The 23,851-nt window shown below is 54.3% G+C and overlaps 2 protein-coding genes and 1 long non-coding RNA gene across 3 annotated transcripts in view; 1 reads left to right on the forward strand and 2 right to left on the reverse strand.

Moving 5' to 3' along the window:
• Window positions 1-3,552, reverse strand: part of LOC131590702 (myc-associated zinc finger protein-like) — a 3,946-nt gene extending 394 nt beyond the window's left edge. Inside the window, 5 exon segments of the mRNA XM_058860968.1 lie at window positions 358-441; window positions 857-968; window positions 1,504-1,567; window positions 3,076-3,363; window positions 3,365-3,552. Coding sequence (XP_058716951.1) covers window positions 358-441; window positions 857-968; window positions 1,504-1,567; window positions 3,076-3,363; window positions 3,365-3,543 — 727 coding nt within the window. The 5' untranslated portion in view covers window positions 3,544-3,552.
• Window positions 3,553-3,942: 390 nt separating this feature from the next.
• LOC131590655 (uncharacterized) lies at window positions 3,943-4,499 on the forward strand. Its single transcript, XR_009280189.1, has 3 exons — window positions 3,943-3,976; window positions 4,129-4,190; window positions 4,369-4,499. It is a non-coding gene; the product is annotated as an uncharacterized LOC131590655 (long non-coding RNA).
• Window positions 4,500-8,660: 4,161 nt separating this feature from the next.
• On the reverse strand, window positions 8,661-22,799 carry PRODH2 (proline dehydrogenase 2). The gene is made up of 11 exons (XM_058860902.1): window positions 22,641-22,799; window positions 21,668-21,858; window positions 20,918-21,038; window positions 20,007-20,087; window positions 19,474-19,554; window positions 17,933-18,085; window positions 16,503-16,538; window positions 15,911-16,077; window positions 12,603-12,713; window positions 10,130-10,209; window positions 8,661-9,037 (listed from the first exon to the last, which is right to left on the reverse strand). Exons 1-11 carry the CDS (start codon window positions 22,797-22,799, stop codon window positions 8,868-8,870), a joined length of 1,350 nt encoding a protein of 449 aa, XP_058716885.1. The 3' UTR covers window positions 8,661-8,867.
• Window positions 22,800-23,851: the final 1,052 nt, after the last annotated feature.

Below are 23,851 nucleotides of genomic sequence, written 5' to 3' on the forward strand. Positions count from 1 at the left end.
TAATTTTGGGCCAAAAACGCCAAAATTTGGGGTAAAAAAATTTAAATTTGTGTTTCAAGAATGAATTTGGGGTGAAAAACGCGGAATTTGGGCTCCAAAAATTGGATTTTGCACCAAAACTCCCCAAATTCGCCTCGGAATCGTCGCCGTGACGTCATCGTGCCTTGGCCACGCCCCCTCCCCTCCCCCTCCCCCACTCGAGAAGGGGGCGGAGCCTTTTTTTGGCGCCAAATTTTTTTTTTTTTATTATTGGGCGGCCCCGCCCCTCCCCCCTGGTGGGGTGGGGGAGGGGCTTGGAGGGTGGGGGAGGGGCTGGGGGGTGGGGGAGGGGCTGGAGAGGCCCCTCCCCCCCCTCACCAGCCCTGGCTGCCCCCGGCGGCCCGTCCAGGGGTGGGGGAGGGGCGGGGGCGGGGCTGGGGGTGGGGGCGGGGCAGCCGGAACCTGGAGGAGTGGGGGAGGGGAAAGAGAAAGAAAAAAGGGGGGAGGGGGAGGGGAGGGGTCAAAACGTCGCCCCTCCCCCACTCTGAGGGAAACCACGCCCCCTCAGGCCCCTCCCCCCACCTGCCACACCCACACCAGCCCCTCCCCCACCCACCACACCCACCCCAGCCCCTCCCCCACCCGCCACTTTCCCCTCCCCCACCCACCACGCCCCCCTCAGGCCCCTCCCCCACCCACCACACCACACCCGCCCCTCCCCCACCCGCCACACCCCCCTCAGGCCCCTCCCCCACCCACCACACCCACACCCGCCCCTCCCCCCACCCCACCCCTTTCCCCTCCCCCACCTGTGGGTGCCTGCTGGGCGCTGAGGGGGGCGGGGCCGGGCGGGGGGGCGGGCCGGGCGGGGGGGCGGGGCCTCCGAGGGGGGCGGGGCCTCCCGGGGGGGCGGGGCCGGGCGGTTTCTGCTGGTGCCGGGCCGAGTGAGCCCGGAGCCGCTCCCGGGTGGCGAACGCGGCCTCGCAGGCCTGGGGCAAAGGTCAAAGGTCACGCGGGGGGGCAAAGGTCACACGGGGTCACAGAGGGGTCACACGGGGGGCAAAGGTCATCACGGGGTCACACGGGGGTCACACGGGGTCACATGGGGGGCAAAGGTCAAACGGGGGCAAAGGTCACACGGGGGTCAAAGGTCAGGGGTCACAGGAAGCCAAAGGCGGGGTGGGTGTGGTCAGGGTGGGTGTGGTCAGGGTGGGTGGTGTCAGGGTGGGTGTGGTCGGGGTGGGTGTGGTCAGGGTGGGCGTGGTCAGTGGGTGTGGTCAGGGTGGGTGGGTCAGGGTGGGGCGTGGTCAGGGTGGGCGTGGCCGGATGTGGGCATGGTCAGGGTGGGGCGTGGTCAGGATGGGGCGTGGTCGGTGGGTGTGGCCAGGGTGGGTGTGGCCAGGGTGGGTGTGGTCAGGGTGGGTGTGGTCAGTGGGTGTGGTCAGGGTGGGCGTGGCTGTATATGGGCATGGTTGGAGTGGGCGTGGTCGGGATGGGCGTGGCCGGAAGTGGGCGTGGCCTCACCTGGCACTTGAACGGCCGCTCGGTGGAGTGAACCTGCCGGACGTGGCTGTTCAGGTGATCCGGCCTGCAGAGTGACCAGTGACCACCGGAGTGACCAGTGAGTGACCAGTGAGTGACCAGCGACCAGTGACCACCGGAGTGACCAGTGACCAGTGACTGACCAGTGACTGACCAGTGACCACCGGAGTGACCACCAAGTGACCAGTGACTGACCAGTGACCAGTGACCACCAGAGTGACCAGTGACTGACCAGTGACCAGTGGTCACCAGTGCCTGGGGCAATGTCCCCAAGTCCCAGCAGACCCAACCATGGCCCAACGATGACCAATGATGACCAATGATGACCAGTGATGACCAATGATGACCAATGATGACCAATGATGACCAGTGATGACCAATGACCAGCCATGACCAATGACCCAACGATGACCAATGACCAACAATGACCCAACCATGACCCAGTGATGACCAATGACCCAATGATGACCCAACCAATGACCAACAGTGACCAATGACCCAGTGATGACCCCAAGCCCCACCATGACCAATGGTGACCAACGATGACCAATGACCCAACCATGACCAACCATGACCCAAGCCCCACCATGACCCAATGACCCAGCAATGACCAACAATGATCCCACCATGACCCAATGACCCCACCATGACCAATGATGACCAATGGCCCAACCTTGGCCCAACCATGACCCCAATGACCAATGACCCAACCATGACCCAACCATGACCCAACAATGACCAACAACGACCAAACCATGACGAATGACCCAATGATGACCAACCACGACCAACCATGACCCAGCGATGACCCCAAGCCCCACCATGACCAATGATGACCAATGACCCAACCATGACCCAACCAATGACCAACCAATGACCCAATGACCCAGCGATGACCCCACCATGACCCAGCAATGACCCCAAGCCCCACCATGACCGATGACCAACAACCCAACCAATGACCCAATGACCCAATGACCAACAATGACCAATGACCCAACCATGACCCAGCGATGACCCAACAATGACCAGTGATGACCAACGATGACCATTGGCCCAACCATGACCCAACCATGACTTAATGACCCCCCATGACCCAATGACCAATGACCAACCATGACCCAGCCAATGACCATGACCCAACAATTACCAGTGATGACCCAACAATGACCAACAATGACCAATGACCCAGTGATGACCCCAAGCCCCACCATGACCCAACCATGACCCAGTGATGACCAATGACCAATGACCCAATGACCCAATCATGACCCAACCATGACCCAGTGACCCAACCAATGACCCAATCATGACCCAGTGATGACCCCAAGCGCCACCATGAGCAACGATGACCAATGACCAACCATGACCCAATGACCCAATGACCAACAATGACCAATGACCCAACCATGACCCAACCATGGCCCCAAGCTCCACCATGACCAACGATGACCAATGACCCAACCACATCTCAATGACCCCACCATGACCCAGCGACGACCCCCAAGCCCCCCCCCACACCCCTCCCCCCCACCCCCCCCGCCCCTCCCCCACCTGGAGAAGCTCTTCCCGCAGTGGCCGCAGGCGTAGGGCTTGTGCACGTGTCCCTGGTGGGAGCGGACGTGCGAGGCCATCCTGTCCTTGCGCTTGAAGCGCTGCTGGCACACGGGGCACTGGAACGGCCGCTCGTCCGTGTGCGACAGCCGGTGCCGCTTCAGGTGGTAAACGTCCCGGAACGCCTTCCCGCACGTCTCGCAGGCGTGGCTCTTCCTCCCCGCCCCCGCCTGCCCGCTTCTGCCCCTCCCCCTCCTCCCCCTGCCCTTCCCCGGCGGCAGGAGGTGGGGGAGGGGCAGCAGGGGTGGGGGAGGGGCGGGCGGGGCGCTTGGGGGCGGAGCCGTGCGTGGCCTGGTGGCGCCGCAGGTTGTAGCCGTTCTTGAACTCCTTGGCGCAGAGGCCGCACACGTAGGGGGCGCCCTTGGGCTTGCGCGGTGACGTCATCGGCGACGTCATCGGCGACGTCATCGGTGACGTCATCGGTGATGATGTCATCGGTGACGTCATCATCGGCGGCGTCGCAGGGGGGCGGGGCTTCCGGCTGGTGACGTCACGGAGGGAGGGGGTTTGAGGGGGGAGGGGTCGATGGTGGGAGGGGGAGGGGGAGGGGGAGGGGGAGGATCGGGGGTGGGAGGGGGAGGGGGGAGGGGGAGGAGCTCCACGGGGAGGGGGGAGGGGGGAGGGGGAGGGGGAGGGGCGGCGGCGGCGGCCTGGGGGAGGGGGAGGGGAGAGAGAGGGGGATGGGGTTGTGTGGACCCGGTTTAAACCAGTAAGGACCAGTTTAAACCAGTAAGGACCAGTTCAGACCAGTCACAGACCAGTAAGGACCAGTTTAAACCAGTAAGGACCAGTTCAGACCGGTCACAGACCAGTAACGACCAGTTTAAACCAGTGAGGACCAGTTCAGACCGGTCAGAGACCAGTAATGACCAGTTTAAACCAGTAAGGACCAGTTTAAACCAGTAACGACCGGTTTAAACCAGTAACGACCAGTTTAAACCAGTAACAACCAGTTCAAACCAGTGAGGACCAGTTTAAACCAATGAGGACCAGTTTAAACCAGTAACAGCTCCCAGTGCCACCAGTCTGAGGACACTGGTGACACCAGTATGAGCGTCACTGTCCTCCCAGTGCTCCCAGTAACAGCTCCCAGTGTCCCCAGTAACAGCTCCCAGTGCTTCCCAGTTCCACAGTAAGAGCTCCCAGTTCCACCAGTAAGAGCTGCCGGTCCTCCCAGTGCTCCCAGTGTCCCCCAGTGCCAGCTCCCAGTGCTCCCAGTGTTCCCAGTGCCAGCTCCCGGTGCTCCCAGTGCTCCCAGTAACAGCTCCCAGTGCTCCCAGTGCCCCCAGTTACAGCTCCCACTTCCACCAGTAAGAGCTGCCGGTCCTCCCAGTCCTCCCAGTGCTCCCAGTGCCAGCTCCCAGTGCTCCAGTGCCCCCAGTAACAGCTCCAGTGCTCCCAGTGCCAGCTCCCAGTGCTCCCAGTGCCCCCAGTAAGAGCTCCCAGTTCCACCAGTAAGAGCTGCCGGTCCTCCCAGTGCTCCCAGTGTCCCCAGTGCCAGCTCCAGCCAGTGCTCCCAGTGCTCCCAGTAACAGCTCCCAGTGCTCCCAGTGCTCCCAGTAACAGCTCCCAGTGCTCCCAGTAACAGCTCCCAGTGCCCCCAGTGCTCCCAGTAACAGCTCCCAGTTCCACCAGTAACAGCTGCCGGTCCTCCCAGTGCTCCCAGTTCCACCAGTAACAGCTCCCAGTGCTCCCAATGCTCCCAGTAACAGCTCCCAGTGCTCCAGTGTCCCCAGTAACAGCTCCCAGTGCTCCCAGTGCTCCCAGTGCTCCCAGTAACAGCTCCCAGTGCTCCCAGTAACAGCTCCCAGTGCTCCCAGTGCCAGCTCCCAGTGCTCCCAGTGTCCCCAGTGCCCCCAGTAACAGCTCCCAGTGCTCCCAGTGCTCCCAGTACAGCCCCTCACCGCCGCCCCCATCACCCCAGCCCCACCCCCACCCCTCCCAGTCCCTCCCAGTTCCCTCCCAGTCCCCCAGTCCGAGCCTCCCTCCCCCCCATCCCCCCCCCCAGCAGCCCCACCCCCCTCCCCCCCTCCCCCTCGCGCGCTCCCAGCCCGGTCCCGCACCCCTCCCCCACCCCTCCCCTCCCCCACCCCCGGCAGCGCCGCCCCTCCCCCCACCTGGAAGATGAAGCTGCTCCAGTTCGCGGGTCCATCTCGCGACAGTCGCGACCGAATCGCGACCGAATCGCGGCCGGGGGAGGAGGAGGAGGAGGAGGAGGGGGAGGGGGAGGGGTGGGGGGATGGGTGGGGGAGAGGGTGGGGGAGGGGCGGGGGTCTCCGGTGGGGGGAGGGGGGAGGGAAAGCGGCGTGAGGGGAGAGGTGGGCGGGGCTTGGCCGGGAGGGGGCGTGGCCGCCAGCCAAGCGCTGATTGGACGCGGCCGGGCCCGCGGCGGGCGCTGATTGGGCGGGGCGAACTCGGCCACGCCCCTCTCGGCCACGCCCCGCTCCCTCAGCCCAAGCCACGCCCACCGCGCTTTTCCCCGCCCTCCCGCCCGCCGCAAAATGGAGGCGGCCACGCCCCCTCCTCAGGAATCAAGCGCTCTGATTGGTCGAGCCACGCCCACGGGGGCGGGAGGAACCAATGGGGAGCGAGCGGGGCGGTGGCGCCATGTTGGGAGAGCGTTGCCATGGCGACCGCGGGGGGCGAGCGGTGATTGGGCAGCGGCAAAGCGGCCACGCCCCCTCATCAGCGCAGCCACGCCTCGTTTATTAATTGATTATTAATGAGCTAATGGCGCCACGCCCCTTGGTGCCACGCCCCCTCCGCGACCCGCCCCCTCCCGGCGTTTTCCCCGCCTTTTTTCCCTCCCTCAGGAGCCGCCGCCATTTTGAGCGGCCCCGGGCCCCCCCAAGCGGCGCCAAAATCGCTCCAAATTCCCCCAAAATTCCCCAAAATTCCCTCAAATCCCAGCCGGGATTCCCAGAAATCCTCACCGGGATCCCCCAGGAAGGATTTTGCACCCAAAAATTCCCCCTTTGTCCCCAAAACGCCGCCAGAAAAAGCCTTTGTGAGCCAAAAATCGGCTTTTCTCCCCCAAAATCCGCATTTTCTGCCCCAAAATCCGCATTTTCTGCCCCAAAATCCGCATTTCTGCCTCAAAATCTGCATTTTCCACCCCAAAATCCGCATTTTCCGCCCAAAATCCGCATTTTCTGCCTCAAATTCCGCATTTTCCACCCCAAAATCCACATTTTCCACCCCAAAATCCGCATTTTCTGCCTCAAAAATCCGCATTTTCCACCCCAAAATCCGCATTTTCTGCCTCAAAATCTGCATTTTCTGCCCAAAATCCGCATTTTCTGCCCCAAAATCCGCATTTTCTGCCCCAAAATCCGCATTTTCTGCCCCAAAATCCGCATTTTCTGCCTTAAAATCCGCATTTTCAGCCCCAAAATCCGCATTTTCTGCTCCAAAATCCGCATTTTCCCCCCCAAAATCCGCATTTTCCGCCCCAAAATCTGCATTTTCTGCCTCAAAATCCGCATTTTCTGCCTCAAAATCTGCATTTTCTGCCCAAAATCCGCATTTTCCCCCCAAAATCCGCATTTTCCGCCCCAAATCCGCATTTTCTGCCTCAAAATCCGCATTTTTCACCCCAAAAATCCGCATTTTCCCACCCAAAATCCGCATTTTCTGCCTCAAAATCCGCATTTTCTGCCTCAAAATCCGCATTTTCTGCCCCAAAATCTGCATTTTCTGCCCCGAAATCCGCATTTTCCCTTCCAAAATCCACATTTTCTGCCCAAAATCCGCATTTTCCACCCAAAATCCGCATTTTCTGTCCCAAAATCCGCATTTTCTGCCCCAAAATCCGCATTATTCCTTCCAAAATCCGCATTTTCCTCCCCAAAATCCGCATTTTCTGCCTCAAAATTCGCATTTTCTGCCTCAGAATCCGCATTTTCCGCCCCAAAATCCGCATTTTCCGCCCCAAAATCCACATTTTCTGTCCCAAAATCCACATTTTCTGTCCCAAAATCCGCATTTTCTGCCTCAAAATCCACATTTCCCCCCAAAAAATCCACATTTTCCCAACAAAATCTCTTTTCTCTCCTCAAATCTTTATTTTTCCCTCCCAAATTCGCATTTTCTGCCCCAAATTCCCCTTTTCCCACCCGAATTTGGGGTTTTCTTCCCCAAAATCCCAATTTCCCCCCCCAAATTCCTTTTCTCCCCAAAAAAAATCACCTAAAAAAAGAGAAATTCACATTTTTCCCCAAAATTCCGTTTTTTTCCACCAATTTTCCCCTTTTTCCCCCCCAAATCAGCAGCAGGGACACGGGGGGGGGGAGGGGGGATTTATTGGGGGAATTTGGGGAATTTTGGGAATTTTGGGAATTTTGGGCATTTTCAGGTCCTGTCCCAATTTCGGAGTTTTAGGGGGCTTTTAATGGGACTTTTTTTGTGTTTTTAATGGAAATTTCGGGATTTTAGGGAGAATTTTGATAATTTGGGGGAATTTCGATAATTTTGGGAATTTTAAAGAAATTTTTGAGGATTTTTGGGGAATTTTTGGGAAATTTTGAGGAATTTTTTGAGAATTTTTGAGGAATTTTTAGGATTTTTTTGGGAATTTTGGGGGAATTTTTGGGGAAATTTTGGGAATTTTGGGGGAATTTTTGGGAAATTTTTAGGATTTTTGGAGAATATTTGGAGAATTTTTGAGGAATTTTTGGAGACATTTTGGCAGAATTTTTGGTGAAAGTTTTGGGGAATTTTTGGGGAATTTTGGGGGAATTTTTTGAGGAATTTTTTTTGAATTTTTGAGGAATCTTAGGAAATTTTGGGGAATTTTGGGGGAATTTTTTAGGATTTTTTGGGAATTTTTTAGGAATTTTTGGGGAATTTGGGGGGAATTTTTTTTGAATTTTTGGGGAATTTTTTAGGAATTTTTGAAGAATTTTGGGGAATTTTTGGGGAAATTTTGGAGGAATTTTGACGAATTTTTGGGGAATTTTGGGGGGATTTTAAGGAATTCTGGGGGACTTTTTGTAAAATTTTTTCCGGAATTTTTGGGGAATTTTTGGAGAAATTTTGGAGGAATTTTGGGGAATTTTTGGGGGATTTTTGGAGAAATTTTGGAGGAATTTTGAGGAATTTTTGGGGAATTTTGAGGATTTTGGGAATCCCGGTCACGCCCAGGGGCGGAGCCTGCGGCCAAGCTCCGCCCACAGCAGCTGTCGCTCCCGCCGGGCCCCGCCCAGAGGGATTTTTATCTCAATTTCCGCTGGAATTTTGGCATTTTTGGGTACAAACCTGGGAATTTTGGGGGATTTTGGAGGAATTTTTGGGGAATTTTTTAGGAATTTTTGGGGAATTTTTTAGGAATCTTTTTTTAATTTTTGGGGAATTTTTTAAGAATTTTTTGGGAATTTTGGGGAATTTTTTGGAGAAATTTTAGGGGAATTTTGAGGAATTTTTTTTCTTAATTTTTGGGGATTTTTTTTGGAATTTTTTGGGGGTTTTTTGGGAATTTTTGGGGAACTTTGGGGGGGATTTTGAGGAATTCTTGGAAGATTTTTTTTTGTGGAACTTTTTCCGAAATTATTGTGGAATTTTGGGAATCCCGGCCACGCCCAGGGGCGGAGCCTCCACCCAAGCCCCGCCCAGAGGGATTTTTGTCTTAATTTCCGCTGGAATTTTGGGATTTTTGGGTACAAACCTGGGGATTTTGGGGAATTTTTGGGGGATTTGGGGGATTTTGGGGATTTTGAGAATTTTGGGAATCCCGGTCACGCCCAGGGGCGGAGCCTGCGCCCAAGCTCCGCCCACAGCAGCTGCCGCTCCCGCCGGGCCCCGCCCAGCGCGCCGCGGTTCTCGGCCGCTCGCCGCGCCAGGTACGGCACCGTCACCTCCGGGGGACCCAGCGGCACCGACTTGTACACCGGGAACCCGCCGGAACCTTCCGGAAACCGCCAGCGGTCACTCGGGGGCATGAAGGGGTCAGTCAGGGGTCATTGGGGTCACTCAGGGGTCAGTCAGGGGCACTCAGTGGTCACTCAGGGGTCACTCAGGGGGCACGCAGGGGTCACCGTCACCTCCGGGGGGACCCAGCGGCACCGACTTGTACACCGGGAACCCGCCGGAACCTTCCGGAAACCGCCAGCGGTCACTCGGGGGCACGAAGGGGGCACTCAGGGGTCAGGGGTCAGTCAGGGGTCAGTCAGTGGTCACTCAGGGGTCACTCAGGGGTCAGAGATCACTCAGGGGTCACTCACACTCAGGGGTCACTCAGGGGTCACTCAGGGGTCACTCAGGGTCACTCAGGGGTCACTCAGGGGTCACTCAGGGGTCACTCGGGTCAGTCAGGGGCACTCAGGGGTCACTCAGGGGTCAGAGGTCACTCAGGGGTCAGTCAGGGGTCAGTCAGGGTCACTCAGGGGTCACTCAGGGTCACTCAGGGGTCACTCAGGGGTCACTCAGGGTCACTCGGGTCACTCAGGGGTCACTCAGGGGTCACTCAGGGGTCAGTGGTCAGTGGTCACTCAGTGGTCACTCAGGGGTCACTGAGGGGTCAGTTTAGGGTCACTCAGGGTCACTCAGTGGTCACTCAGTGGTCACTCAGGGGTCAGTGGTCAGTGGTCAGTGGTCACTCAGTGGTCACTGAGGGGTCAGTTTAGGGTCAACTCAGGGTCACTCAGGGGTCAGTGGTCACTCAGTGGTCAATGGTCAGGGGTCACTCAGTGGTCACTCAGTGGTCACTCAGGGGTCACTCAGGGGGTCAGTGGTCAGTGGTCACTCAGTGGTCACTCAGGGGTCAGTTTAGGGTCACTCAGTGGTCACTCAGTGGTCAGTGGTCACTCAGTGGTCACTCAGGGTCACTCAGGGGTCAGTGGTCAGTGGTCACTCAGTGGTCACTCAGGGTCACTCAGTGGTCACTCAGGGGTCACTCAGGGGTCAGTTTAGGGTCACTCAGGGTCACTCAGGGGTCACTCAGGGTCACTCAGTGGTCAGTGGTCACTCAGTGGTCAGTGGTCACTCAGTGGTCACTCACCCAAGGCCAGGCTCAGGTTCTCGCCCATCCCGAGCAGCTGCGCGAAGCAAACGGCGCCACCGGGGGGCGCCCTCGGGAGCCTGGGGGGCCAAAATCACCCAAAATCACCCCCAAAATCACCCCCAAATCACCCAAAATCACCCCAAAATAATCCAAAATCACCCCCAAAATTACCCCAAAATCACCCCAAAATCGCCCAAAATCACCCCAAAATCACCCCCAAAATCACCCCAAAATCACCCCCAAAATCACCCCAAATCACCCCCCAAATCACCCCCCAAAATCACCCAAAATCACCCAAAATCACCCCAAAATCACCCCAAAATGTCCCAAAATCACCCAAAATCACCCCAAAATCACCCAAAATCACCTGAATTCACCCCAAAATTACCCCAAAATCACCCCCAAAATCACCCAAAATCACCCAAAATCACCCCCAAAATCACCTGAATTCACCCCCAAAATTACCCACAAATCACCCCAAAAATCACCCAAAATCACCCAAAATCACCCCAAAATCACCTGAATTCACCCCAAAATTACCCAAAATCACCCAAAATCACCCCAAAATCACCCAAAATCACCCAAAAGTCACCAAAAACATCATTAAAAAAATCACAAAAAGTCACCAAAAAAATCGTTAAAAAAATCATCAAAAAAATTATTAAAAAATCACAAAAAAAAAAATTTAAAAAATTACCAAAAGATCATTAAAAAATCACCAGGAAAATCACAAAAAACCCACCAAAAATCACAAAAAAAGTCACCAAAAAATCATTACAAAAACCATTAAAAATATCATTAAAAAAATCACAAAAAAATCATTAAAAAGTCACCAAAAATCATTAAAAAATCACAAAAAAAATCATTAAAAATCATCAAAAAAATTATTTCAAAATTACCAAAAAAATCATTAAGCAATTGCCAAAGAATCATAAAAAAATCATTTAAATGTCACTAAGAAAATCACAAAAAAATCACAAAAATGTCACCAAAAAATTACCAAAAAAATCATTAAAAAAATCACCAAAAAATCATTAAAAAATCATCCAAAAATTATTTAAAAATTACGCAAAAAATCACCAAGAAAATCACAAAAAAATCACAAAAAACCCACAAAAAAATCATTAAAAAATCACCAAAAAAATCATGAAAAAAATCACAAAAAATCATTAAAAAATCACCAAAAAATCACCAAAAAACCATTAAAAAAAGTCACAAAAAAGTCACCAAAAAAATCACCAAAAAATCACCAAAAAATCACAAAAAAACTCACCCAAAAATCAGCAAAAAATCATTTAAAAAACGGCAGAAAAAAGTCACAAAAAACCCACCAAAAATCATTAAAAAATCACAAAAAAGTCACCAAAAAAATCACCAAAAAATCACAAAAAAAATCGTTTAAAAATCACCAAAAAATCACCAAAAAAAGTCACAAAAAATCATTGAAAAATCATCAAAAAACTTATTAAAAATTCACAAAAACAATCATTTAAAAATTACCAAAAAATCACAAAAAAATCATTAAAAAATCACCAAAAAAATCATAAAAAAATCACAAAAAAAATCACAAAAAAGTCACCAAAAAATCACCAAAAAATCACAACAAAATCATTAAAAAATCACCAAAAAAATCATTTAAAAAATCCCCAAAAAATCATTTAAAAATCACAAAAAAGTCACCAAAAAAATCATTAAAAAATCATCAAAAAATTATTTAAAAATTACCAAAAAAATCACCAAGAAAATCACAAAAAAATCACAAAAAGATCACAAAAGAATCATTAAAAAATCACCAAAAAAGTCATGAAAAAAATCACAAAAAATCATTAAAAAAATCACTAAAAAATCACCAAAAAACCATTAAAAAAGTCACAAAAAAGTCACCAAAAAATCACCAAAAAATCACAAAAAAATCACCAAAAAATTACAAAAAATCATTTAAAAATCACCAAAAAATCACCAAAAAATCATTTAAAAAGTCACAAGAAAGTCACAAAAAAATCACCAAAAATCATTAAAAAATCACAAAAAAGTCACCAAAAAAATCACAAAAAATCACCAAAAAATCACCAAAAAATCACCAAAAAATCACAAAAAACCACAAAAAAACTCACCCAAAAATCAGCAAAAAATCAGCAAAAAATCATTTAAAAAATCACAAAAAAACACAAAAAAATTCACCCAAAAATCAGCAAAAAATCACCTAAAAATCCTTTAAAAAATCACAAAAAAAAAATCACAAAAAATCACCAAAAAATCACAAAAAAAATCACAAAAAAAAATCACAAAAAATCACAAAAAAAACCACAAAAAAATCACAAAAAATCACCAAAAAATCACAAAAAACCACAAAAAACCTCACCCAAAAATCAGCAAAAAATCACCTAAAAATCATTTAAAAAATCACCAATAAAACCCCCCAAAAATCATTAAAACGCCCCCAAACTCCCCAAAGGTTCCCCGGTGTCACCTGTCCAGCACGGCCAGGACCGAGGCCTCGTTGTGCGTGGCCACCATCAGCGAGAGGCGCGAGCCCGGCTGGGCCAGCGTGGCCAGGAGCAGCTGCAGGCAGCGCTCGTAGCTGGGGAGCGAAATCAGACCCAAAATCAGCCAAAATCAGCCAAAATCACCCCAAAATCAGCAAAAACCGCCCCAAAATCAGCCAAAACCGCCCCAAAATCAGCAAAAATCAGCAAAAACAGCCCCAAAATCAGCAAAAACCGCCCCAAAATCAGCAAAAATCAGCAAAATCTGCCCCAAAATCAGCCAAAACTGCCCCAAAATCAGCCAAAACCACCCCAAAATCAGCCAAAATCAGCCAAAATCGCCCCAAAATCAGCAAAAACCACCCCAAAATTACCTGAAATTCACCCAAAATCAGCCAAAACCACCCCAAAATCAGCAAAAACCGCCCCAAAATCAGCCAAAATCGGCCAAAACTGCCCCAAAATCAGCAAAAACCACCCCAAAATCAGCCAAAACTGCCCCAAAATCAGCCAAAACTGCCCCAAAATCAGCCAAAACCACCCCAAAATCAGCCAAAACAGCCCCAAAATCAGCCAAAACCGCCCCAAAATCAGCAAAAATCAGTCAAAACCACCCCAAAATCAGCCAAAACCGCCCCAAAATCAGCAAAAATCAGCCAAAATCACCCCAAAATCAGCAAAAACTGCCCCAAAATCAGCACAAACTGCCCCAAAATCAGCACAAACAGCCCCAAAATCAGCCAAAACTGCCCCAAAATCAGCATAAACAGCCCCAAAATCAGCCAAAATCAGCAAAAACCGCCCCAAAATCAGCAAAAACTGCCCCAAAATCAGCAAAAACAGCCCCAAAATCAGCAAAAACCGCCCCAAAATCACCTGAAATTCACCCAAAATCAGCCAAAACCGCCCCAAAATCAGCAAAAACAGCCCCAAAATCAGCAAAATCTGCCCCAAAATCAGCAAAATCTGCCCCAAAATCAGCAAAATCTGCCCCAAAATCAGCAAAAACCGCCCCAAAATCAGCAAAATTCAGCCAAAATCACCCCAAAATCAGCCAAAACCGCCCCAAAATCAGCAAAAATCAGCCAAAACCGCCCCAAAATCAGCCAAAATCAGCCAAAATCACCCCAAAATCAGCACAAACCGCCCCAAAATCAGCCAAAATCAGCAAAAACAGCCCCAAAATCACCCCAAAATCAGCCAAAACAGCCCCAAAATTACCTGAAATTCACCCAAAATCAGCCAAAATCGCCCCAAAATCAGCAAAATCAGCCAAAACTGCCCCAAAATCAGCCAAAACTGCCCCAAAATCAGCAAAAACCGCCCCAAAATCAGCCAAAACCACCCCAAAATCAGCCAAAATCACCCCAAAATCAGCCAAAACTGCCCCAAAATCAGCAAAAACTGCCCCAAAATCAGCAAAAACTGCCCCAAAATCAGCAAAAACTGCCCCAAAATCAGCAAAAATCAGCAAAAACCGCCCCAAAATCAGCCAAAACCACCCCAAATCACCCCAAAATTGCCCCAAGGTTATCCTAAATGACCCAAAATTACTCAAAATGACCCCAAAATGTCCCAAAATGACCCAAATTCACCCCAAAATGTCCCCAAATGTCCCCAAATGACCCAAAATGTCCCAAAATTACCCCAAATGTCCCAAAATGACCCCAAATGTCCCAAAATGACCCAAATTCACCCCAAAATGTCCCAAAAATGATCCCAAATAACCCAAATTGACCCAAAATGTCCCAAAATGACCCAAAATGTCCCAAATTGACCCAAAATGTCCCAAAAATGACCCCAAATGTCCCAAAATGTCCCAAATTCACCCCAAAATGTCCCAAAATGACCCAAAATGACCCAAATTCACCCCAAAATGTCCCAAAATGACCCAAATAACCCAAAATGTCCCAAAATGTCCCAAAATTACCCCAAAATGTCCCAAACTTACTCAAAATGACCCAAAATGACCCAAAATGTCCCAAAATGTCCCAAGTTTACCCAAAATGTCCCAAATTTACCCAAAATGACCCTAAAAGGTCCCAAAAGGTCCCAAAATGTCCAAAATTTACCCCAAAATGACCCAAATTCACCTCCAAATGACCCCAAATTACCCAAAATGTCTTAAATTTACCCAAATTCACCCCAAAATGTCCCAAAATGCCCCAAATTCACCCCAAAATGTCCCAGATTTCCCCAAAATGACCCAAATTGTCCCAAATTCACCCCAAAATGTCTCAAAATGTCCCAAATTCCCCCCAAAATGACTCAAAATGACCCCAAATGTCCCAAATTTACCCAAATTCACCCCAAAATGACCCAAAAATGATCACAAATAACCCAAAATGTCCCAAATTTACCCAAAATGTCCCAAAATGACCCAAATTCACCCCAAATGTCCCAAAATTACTCAAATTCACCCCAAAATATCCCAAAATGACCCAAATTCACCCCAAAATGACCCAAAATGTCCCAAAATGTCCCAAAATATCCCAAATTCACCGCAAAATGACCCGAATTTACCCAAAATGTCCTAAATTTACCCAAAATGTCCCAAAATGTCCCAAAATATCCCAAATTCACCCCAAAATGTCCCAAATTTACCCAAAATGTCCTAAATTCACCCCAAAATGTCCCAAAATGTCCCAAAATGACCCAAATTTACCCAAAATGTCCCAAAATGACCCAAAATGTCCCAAATTTACCCAAAATGTCCCAAATTCACCCCAAAATGACCCAAAATGTCCCAAAATGTCCCAAATTCCCCCCAAAATGTCCCAAATTTACCCAAAATGTCCCAAAATTACCCAAATTCACCCCAAAATGCCCCAAAATGCCCCAAATTCACCCCAAAATGTCCCAGATTTCCCCAAAATGACCCAAAATGTCCCAAAATTACCCCAAATGTCCCAAATTCACCCCAAAATGTCCCAAAATGTCCCAAATTCACTCCAAATTTACCCAAAATGTCCCAAATTCATCCCAAAATGACCCAAAATGTCCCAAAATGACCCAAACTGTCCCCAAATGACCGAAAATGTCCCAAAATGACCCAAAATGACCCAAACTGTCCCAAAATGTCCCAAATTCACCCCAAAATGACCCAAAATGACCCAAATTCACCCCAAAATGTCCCAAATTTACCCAAAATGACCCTAAAATGTCCCAAAAGATCCCAAAATGTCCCAAATTGACCCAAAATCTCCCAAAATGACCCAAATTCACCCCAAATTGACCCAAAATGTCCCAAATCCCCCCAAAACGCCCCCGCGTTCCCCCGCCCCTCCCCCACCTGCGCGAGGTCTCCTCAGGTGTGTCCCAGGTGGGGGAGGGGCAGCCCCGGGCCCGGGCCCGCCCCTGCTCCTGGGCCAGGTAAGCCCCGCGCACCAACTTCACCCCACACCTGAGCCCGGCCACGCCCACCTGGGACAGGTGAGAGGACAGGAGGGACTCGGTCACCTGAGGGGACACGGGGGGACAGGTGTGACAGGTGAGACAGGTGAGCACAGGTGTGACTGACAGGTGTGACAGGTGTGACAGGTGTGACATGAACACCCCCAGGTGTGACAGGAACACCCACACCTGAGCCCGGCCACGCCCACCTGGGACAGGTGAGAGGCCAGGAGGGACTCGGTCACCTGGGGAGGGGACAGGTGAGACAGGTGTGACAGGTGTGGCTGACAGGTGTGACAGGTGAGACACCCCCAGGTGTGACAGGAACACCCCACACCTGAGCCCGGCCACGCCCACCTGGGACAGGTGAGAGGACAGGAGGGACTCGGTGACCTGGGGACAGGTGTGACAGGTGTGACAGGTGTGACTGACAGGTGTGACACCCCCAGGTGTGACAGGAACACCCCACACCTGAGCCCGGCCACGCCCACCTGAGACAGGTGAGCGGCCAGGAGGGACTCGGTCACCTGGGGACAGGTGTGACAGGTGTGACAGGTGTGACTGACAGGTGTGACAGGTGTGACTGACAGGTGTGACAGGTGTGACAGGTGTGACTGACAGGTGTGACAGGTGTGACTGACAGGTGTGACAGGTGTGACAGGTGTGACATGAACACCCCACACCTGAGCCCGGCCACGCCCACCTGGGCCAGGTGAGCGGACAGGAGAGACTCGGTCACCTGGGGAGGGGACAGGTGTGACTGACAGGTGTGACTGACAGGTGTGACAGGTGTGACACCCCCAGGTGTGACTGACAGGTATGACGGGTGTGTACAGGTGTGACAGGTGTGACAGGAACACCCACACCTGAGCCCGGCCACGCCCACCTGGGACAGGTGAGAGGCCAGGAGGGACTCGGTCACCTGAGGGGACACGGGGGGACAGGTGTGACACACCCAGGTGTGACTGACAGGTGTGACAGGTGTGACAGGTGTGACAGGTGTGACATGAACACCCCACACCTGAGCCCGGCCACGCCCACCTGAGACAGGTGAGTGACCAGGAGGGACTCGGTCACCTGGGGAGGGGACAGGTGTGACAGGTGTGACAGGAACACCCACACCTGAGCCTGGCCACGCCCACCTGAGACAGGTGAGAGGCCAGGAGGGACTCGGTCACCTGGGGGGACACGGGGGGACAGGTGTGACACACCCAGGTGTGACAGGTGTGTCCAGGTGTGACATGAACACCCCCAGGTGTGACAGGAACACCCCACACCTGAGCCCGGCCACGCCCACCTGAGACAGGTGAGTGACCAGGAGGGACTCGGTCACCTGGGGAGGGGACAGGTGAGACAGGTGAGACAGGTGTGACTGACAGGTGTGACAGGTGTGACAGGTGTGACAGGTGTGACTGACAGGTGTGACTGACAGGTGTGACAGGAACACCCACACCTGAGCCCGGCCACGCCCACCTGAGACAGGTGAGAGGCCAGGAGGGACTCGGTGACCTGGGGGGACACAGGGGGACAGGTGAGCACAGGTGAGACAGGTGTGACAGGTGTGACAGGTGTGACAGGTGTGACAGGAACACCCACACCTGAGCCCGGCCACGCCCACCTGGGCCAGGTGAGCGGCCAGGAGGGACTCGGTCACCTGGGGAGGGGACAGGTGGGGACAGGTGAGCACAGGTGTGACTGAAACACCCCCAGGTGTGTCTGGGTGTCCCCAGGTGTCCCCAGGTGTGTCCCAGGTGTGTCCCAGGTGTCCCCAGCTGTCCCCAGCTGTCCCAGGTGTCCCCAGGTGTCCCCAGGTGTGTCCCAGCTGTCCCCAGGTGTCCCCAGGTGTGTTTTTGGTGTCCCCAGGTGTCCCAGGTGTCCCCAGGTGTCCCCAGCTATCCCCACCTGTCCCAGGTGTGCTCACCCTCAGGTAGGCCTGCCAGGTGTTCCACACCCAGGGCCGTGGCCCCGCCCGGTTGTGTCTCCACATCAGCCCCCAGGTGAGGCAGGTGAGGGCGGGGTTCAGGTGCGACAGCTCCGCGTCCACCAACACCTGCACGCGCCGGGCCACGGCCACCTGCGGGGGAGGGGAGCAGGGCTGGGAACAGGTGTGTACAGGTATGTGCAGGTGTGTACAGGTGTGTACAGGTGTGTGCAGGTGTGTACAGGTGTGTGCAGGTGTGTACAGGTGTGTGTGTGTGCAGGTGTGTACAGGTATGTGCAGGTGTGTACAGGTGTGTACAGGTGTGTGCAGGTGTGTACAGGTGTGTGCAGGTGTGTACAGGTGTGTACAGGTGTGTGTCCAGGTGTGTCCAGGTGTGTACAGGTGTGTACAGGTGTGTACAGGTGTGTACAGGTGTGTACAGGTGTGTACAGGTGTGTGTGTGTGTACAGGTGTGTGCAGGTGTGTACAGGTGTGTGTGTGTGCAGGTGTGTACAGGTGTGTGTGTGTACAGGTGTGTACAGGTGTGTGCAGGTGTGTACAGGTGTGTACAGGTGTGTACAGGTGTGTGTGTGTACAGGTGTGTACAGGTGTGTACAGGTGTGTACAGGTGTGTTCAGGTGTGTACAGGTGTGTACAGGTGTGTACAGGTGTGTGCAGGTGTGTACAGGTGTGTACAGGTGTGTGCAGGTGTGTACAGGTATGTACAGGTGTGTACAGGTGTGTACAGGTGTGTACAGGTGTGTACAGGTGTGTACAGGTGTGTGTACAGGTGTGTATAGGTGTGTGCAGGTGTGTACAGGTGTGTATAGGTGTGTGCAGGTGTGTACAGGTGTGTACAGGTGTGTATGGGTGTGTACAGGTGTGTACAGGTGTGTACAGGTGTGTGTGTGTGCAGGTGTGTACAGGTGTGTGCAGGTGTGTACAGGTGTGTACAGGTGTGTGCAGGTGTGTACAGGTGTGTACAGGTGCGTACAGGTGTGTACAGGTGCGTACAGGTGTGTACAGGTGTGTACAGGTGTGTGCAGGTGTGTACAGGTGTGTACAGGTGTGTATGGGTGTGTACAGGTGTGTACAGGTGTGTACAGGTGTGTATAGGTGTGTGCAGGTGTGTACAGGTGTGTACAGGTGCGTACAGGTGTGTACAGGTGCGTACAGGTGTGTACAGGTGTGTACAGCTGTGTCACAGGTGTGTACAGGTGTGTTACAGGTGTGTACAGGTGTGTACAGGTGTGTACAGGTGTGCCCCAGATGCCCCCAGATGTCCCCAGGTGTATCCAGCTGTCCCCAGGTGTGTCCCAGGTGTGTCCAGGTGTGATCCAGGTGTGCTCAGGTGTCCCCAGGTGTGTCCAGGTGTGTCCAGGTGTCCCCAGGTGTCCCCAGGTGTGTCCAGGTGTGCCCAGGTGTACCCCAGGTGTGCCCCAGGTGTGTCCAGGTGTGCCCAGGTGTACCCCAAGTGTATCCAGGTGTCCCAGGTGTCCCCAGGTGTGTCTCAGGTCCCTCCCCTGCCCCGCCCCCCTCACCTGCGCCACCTCCTCGAGCCTCCTCAGGCCCCGCCCCAGGTGTTGATTCTCGGCCGGGCTGAGCCAGGTGAGCTCCGGCACCTGAGGGGAGAAGGCGTGGCCAGGGTCAAAGGGGGCGTGGTCAAGGTAAAGGGGGCGTGGCCCAGGGGAGGGGCGTGGCCCATGTAAAGGGGGCGTGGCCAAGGGAGGGGCGTGGCCCAGGTAAAAGGGGCGTGGCCCAGGTAAAGGGGGCGTGGCCCAGATGAAAAGGGGCGTGGCCCAGGTAAAGGGGCGTGGCCCATGTAAAAAGGGGCGTGGCCCAGGTGAAAAGGGGCGTGGCCCAGGGGAGGGGCGCGGCCCAGCTAAAAGGGGGCGTGGCCAAGGTAAAGGGGGCGTGGCCCAGGGAAAGGGGGCGTGACCCAGGTAAAGGGGGCATGGCCCAGGGAAAAAGGGGATGTGGCCAGGGAGGGGCGTGGCCTATGTAAAGGGGGCGTGGCCCAGGGGAGGGGCGTGTCCCAGCTGAAAAGGGGCGGAGTCAATGGGGGAGGGGTTACCTGGCCACCCAACATGGCCGCCACCTGTTCTGGGCTCAGCCCCGCCCCCTCCGGCTCAGCCAATCGCAGCGAGATTTTCTCCTGGGGGGCGTGGCCAGAAAGGGGCTTCACCTGAGGGTTCACCTGCCCCACACATCCTGCCCCACACATCCTGCCCCACATCCTGCCCCATAGATCCCTTACCTGCCCCACACATCCTTTACCTGCCCCACACATCCTGCCCCACACATCCTGCCCCACACATCCTGCCCCACATCCTGCCCCATAGGTCCTTTACCTGCCCCACACATCCCGCCCCACATATCCTGCCCCATAGATCCTGCCCCACATCCTGCCCCATAGATCCTTTACCTGCCCCACAGATCCTTCACCTGCCCCACACATCCTGCCCCACACATCCTGCCCCATAGATCCTTTACCGGCCCCACAGATCCTTCACCTGCCCCACACATCCTGCCCCACACATCCTGCCCCATAGATCCTGCCCCATAGATCCTTTACCTGCCCTACATCCTGCCCCACACATCCTTCACCTGACCCACACATCCTGCCCCATAGATCCTTTACCTGCCCCACATCCCACCCCACAGCTCCTTCACCTGCCCCACAGATCCTTCACCTGACCCACACATCCTGCCCCACATCCTGCCCCACATCCTGCCCCATAGATCCCTTACCTGCCCCACATCCCGCCCCACAGATCCTTTCCCTGCCCCACACATCCTTCACCTGCCCCACACATCCTTCACCTGACCCACACATCCTTTCCCTGCCCCACACATCCTTTCCCTGCCCCACATCCCGCCCCACAGACCCTTTCCCTGCCCCACATCCCGCCCCCCGTTCCTGCCCCACAGACCCTTTCCCTGCCCCACATCCCACTCCATAGATCCTTTCCCTGCCCCACTCACGCAGAGTTTCTGGCTCAGCAGCGCCGTCAGCTTCAGCTGCATCGCGGGTTCGGGGCCCGAGGCGGCCGCCAGCCCCACACATTCCAGGGCTGCCCCAAGGTTCTGCTCAAACCAGGCCTCGCTGCCCCACAGGAGACCCCCAAAACCCCGTCAGTGACCCACAAGTGACCCCAAACCCCATAAGTGACCCCAAAACTGCCCCATAAGTGACCCCAAACCCCATAAGTGACACAGAAGGGACCCGTGAGTCAGCCTAACGCCCCACAAGTGACACCCGAACCCCACAAGTGACACCCGAACCCCACAAGTGACTCATTAGTGACCCATAAGTGACCTCCACACACCCCATAAGTGACCCCAGAACTGCCCCATAAGTGACCCAAGAACTGCCCCATAAGTCACCCCACACCCCATAAATGACCCAAGAACTGCCCCATAAGTGACCCAAGAACTGCCCCATAAGTGACCCCACACCCCATAAGTGACCCAAGAACTGCCCCATAAGTGACCCCACACCCCATAAATGACCCCAAAACTGCCCCATAAGTGACCCCACACCCCATAAATGACCCAAGAACTGCCCCATAAGTCACCCCCACACCCCATAAGTGACCCCAAAACCGCCCCATAAGTGACCCCACACCCCATAAATGACCCAAGAACTGCCCCATAAGTCACCCCCACACCCCATAAGTGACCCCACACCCCATAAGTGACCCCAAAACTGCCCCATAAGTGACCTCCACTCACCCCTCGCCATCCGGCCCCTCGCCTTCGATGGGCAAGGCCAGCATGGGGCGCAGGCCCCGGGCCCGGAGCCGCTGGGACAGCTCCTGCACGGCCGCCGGGCTCCGGCCGACGGCGAATTGTCCCCAGAGGGAGGCGGAGAGAAGCGCCCGCCACAGGCGGGGACCGAGCACCCGCCGGGACGCCCGCAGGAACTGCGGGGAACGGGGGAAGATGTGGGGCGGGATGGGGAGAAAATGGCGGCGGAGCGTGAGGGGAGGAAAGGGCGGGAAACCCTGAGGGGAGGAAATGGCGGGAAACCCTGAGGGGACAAAATGGCCTCCGCTCCCTGAGGGAAGGAGGGGAGCCCTGAGGGAACAGCACCGAGGGGGTGCCCCCCTTTCCCCCCAGGAAGGGACGAGGGGTGAGTTTGGGGGGTTTAGGGGTCACTTGTAGGGCTGGGAAGGGCTTGGGGGTCATTGGGGGGCCTTTATGGGGCAAGGGGGGAGGTTTGGAGGTCGCTGCTGAGGGCAGGAAATGGCGGCGAGGCCTGAGGGTGCCTCTGTGTGGGGCTGGCCGTGGGTCAGGGGTCCGTGACTGGGGCGGGGGTCTCTATTTTGGGTCAGGGGTCCCCATTTTGGGTCGGGGGTCCCCATTTTGGGTCAGGGGTCCCCATTTTGGGTCGGGGGTCTCTATTTTGGGTCGGGGGTCCCCGATTTGGGTCGGGGGTCTCTATTTTGGGTCGGGGGTCCCCGTTTTGGGTCAGGGGTCTCTATTTTGGGTCGGGGGTCCCCAATTTGGGTCAGGGGTCTCTATTTTGAGTCAGGGGTCTCTATTTTGGGTCAGGGGTCCCCATTTTGGGTCAGGGGTCCCCGTTTTGGGTCAGGGGTCTCTATTTTGGGTCGGGGGTCTCTATTTTGAGTCAGGGGTCCCCATTTTGGGTCGGGGGTCTCTATTTTGGGTCAGGGATCCCCAATTTGGGTCGGGGGTCTCTCACCGCCTCGGGGTCCCGCTGCAGCCAGGGCTGGGAGCAGAGGCCGAACACGAGCAGGGCCCGGAGCAGCTCCCGCCCCCCCAGAGCCGCCAGGGCCCGGCCCTCCCTCAGCCGCAGCCGCAATGGCGACCCCTCCCCAGCGCCCGGCCCTCCCTGCCCCATAGATCGATCCTGCCCCATAGATCCCTCCTGCCCCATGGATCCTCCCTGCCCCATAGATCCCTCCTGCCCCATAGATCCCCCTGCGGATCCTCCCTGCCCCATAGATCCCCCCATAGATCCCTCCTGCCCCATAGATCCCTCCTGCCCCACGGATCCCTCCTGCCCCATAGATCCTCCCTGCCCCATAGATCCTCCCTGCCCCACGGATCCCCCCATAAATCCTCCCTGCCCCATAGATCCCCCCATAGATCCCCTCTGCCCCATAGATCCCCCCACAGACCCTCCCTGCCCCACGGATCCCCCCATAGATCCCTCCATAGATCCCCTCTGCCCCATAGATCCCCCCGCGGATCGATCCTGCCCCATAGATCCCCCCATAGATCCCTCCTGCCCCATAGATCCCCCCGCGGATCCTCCCTGCCCCACGGATCCTCCCTGCCCCATAGATCCCCCTGCAGATCCTCCCTGCCCCATAGATCCCCCCACAGATCTCCTCTGCCCCATAGATCCCCCCATAAATCCCCTCTGCCCCATAGATCTCCCCATAGATCCCTCCTGCCCCATAGATCCCCCCACAGACCCCTCCTGCCCCACAGATCCCCACACAGATCTCCTCTGCCCCACAGATCCCCACATAAATCCCCTCTGCCCCACAGACCCCTCCTGCCCCACAGATCCCCTCACGGATCCCTCCTGCCCCACAGATCCCCCCATAAATCCCCTCTGCCCCACAGATCCCCCCACAGATCCCCCCTGCCCCATAGATCCCCCCACAGATCCCCCCTGCCCCATAGATCCCCCCACAGATCTCCTCTGCCCCATAGAGCCCCCCATAAATCCTCTCTGCCCCACAGATCCCCCCAGAGATCTCTGCCCCACAGATCTCTGCCCCACAGATCCCCACATAAATCCCCTCTGCCCCACAGATCTCCCCAGGGACCCCCCCTGCCCCATAGATCCCCCCACAGATCCCCCCTGCCCCATAGATCCCCCCACAGATCTCCTCTGCCCCATAGAGCCCCCCATAAATCCTCTCTGCCCCACAGATCCCC

The sequence above is a fragment of the Poecile atricapillus genome, chromosome 34, assembly GCF_030490865.1.
Source record: "Poecile atricapillus isolate bPoeAtr1 chromosome 34, bPoeAtr1.hap1, whole genome shotgun sequence".
NCBI classification, from domain to species: Eukaryota; Metazoa; Chordata; class Aves; order Passeriformes; family Paridae; genus Poecile; species Poecile atricapillus.

Bases quoted from the DNA above. Each gene is read 5' to 3' on its own strand.
- PRODH2 (XM_058860902.1), bottom strand. From the start codon at position 22,799: ATGGGGCAGGGAGGGCCGGGCGCTGGGGAGGGGTCGCCATTGCGGCTG. The intron at 18,086-19,473 runs GTGAGGGGGGCG...CCTCCCCCGCAG, and splicing joins GGCTCGAGGAGGTGGCGCAG to GTGGCCGTGGCCCGGCGCGT. The intron at 12,714-15,910 runs GTGGGGGAGGGG...TTCGCTCCCCAG, and splicing joins CCTGAGGAGACCTCGCGCAG to CTACGAGCGCTGCCTGCAGC.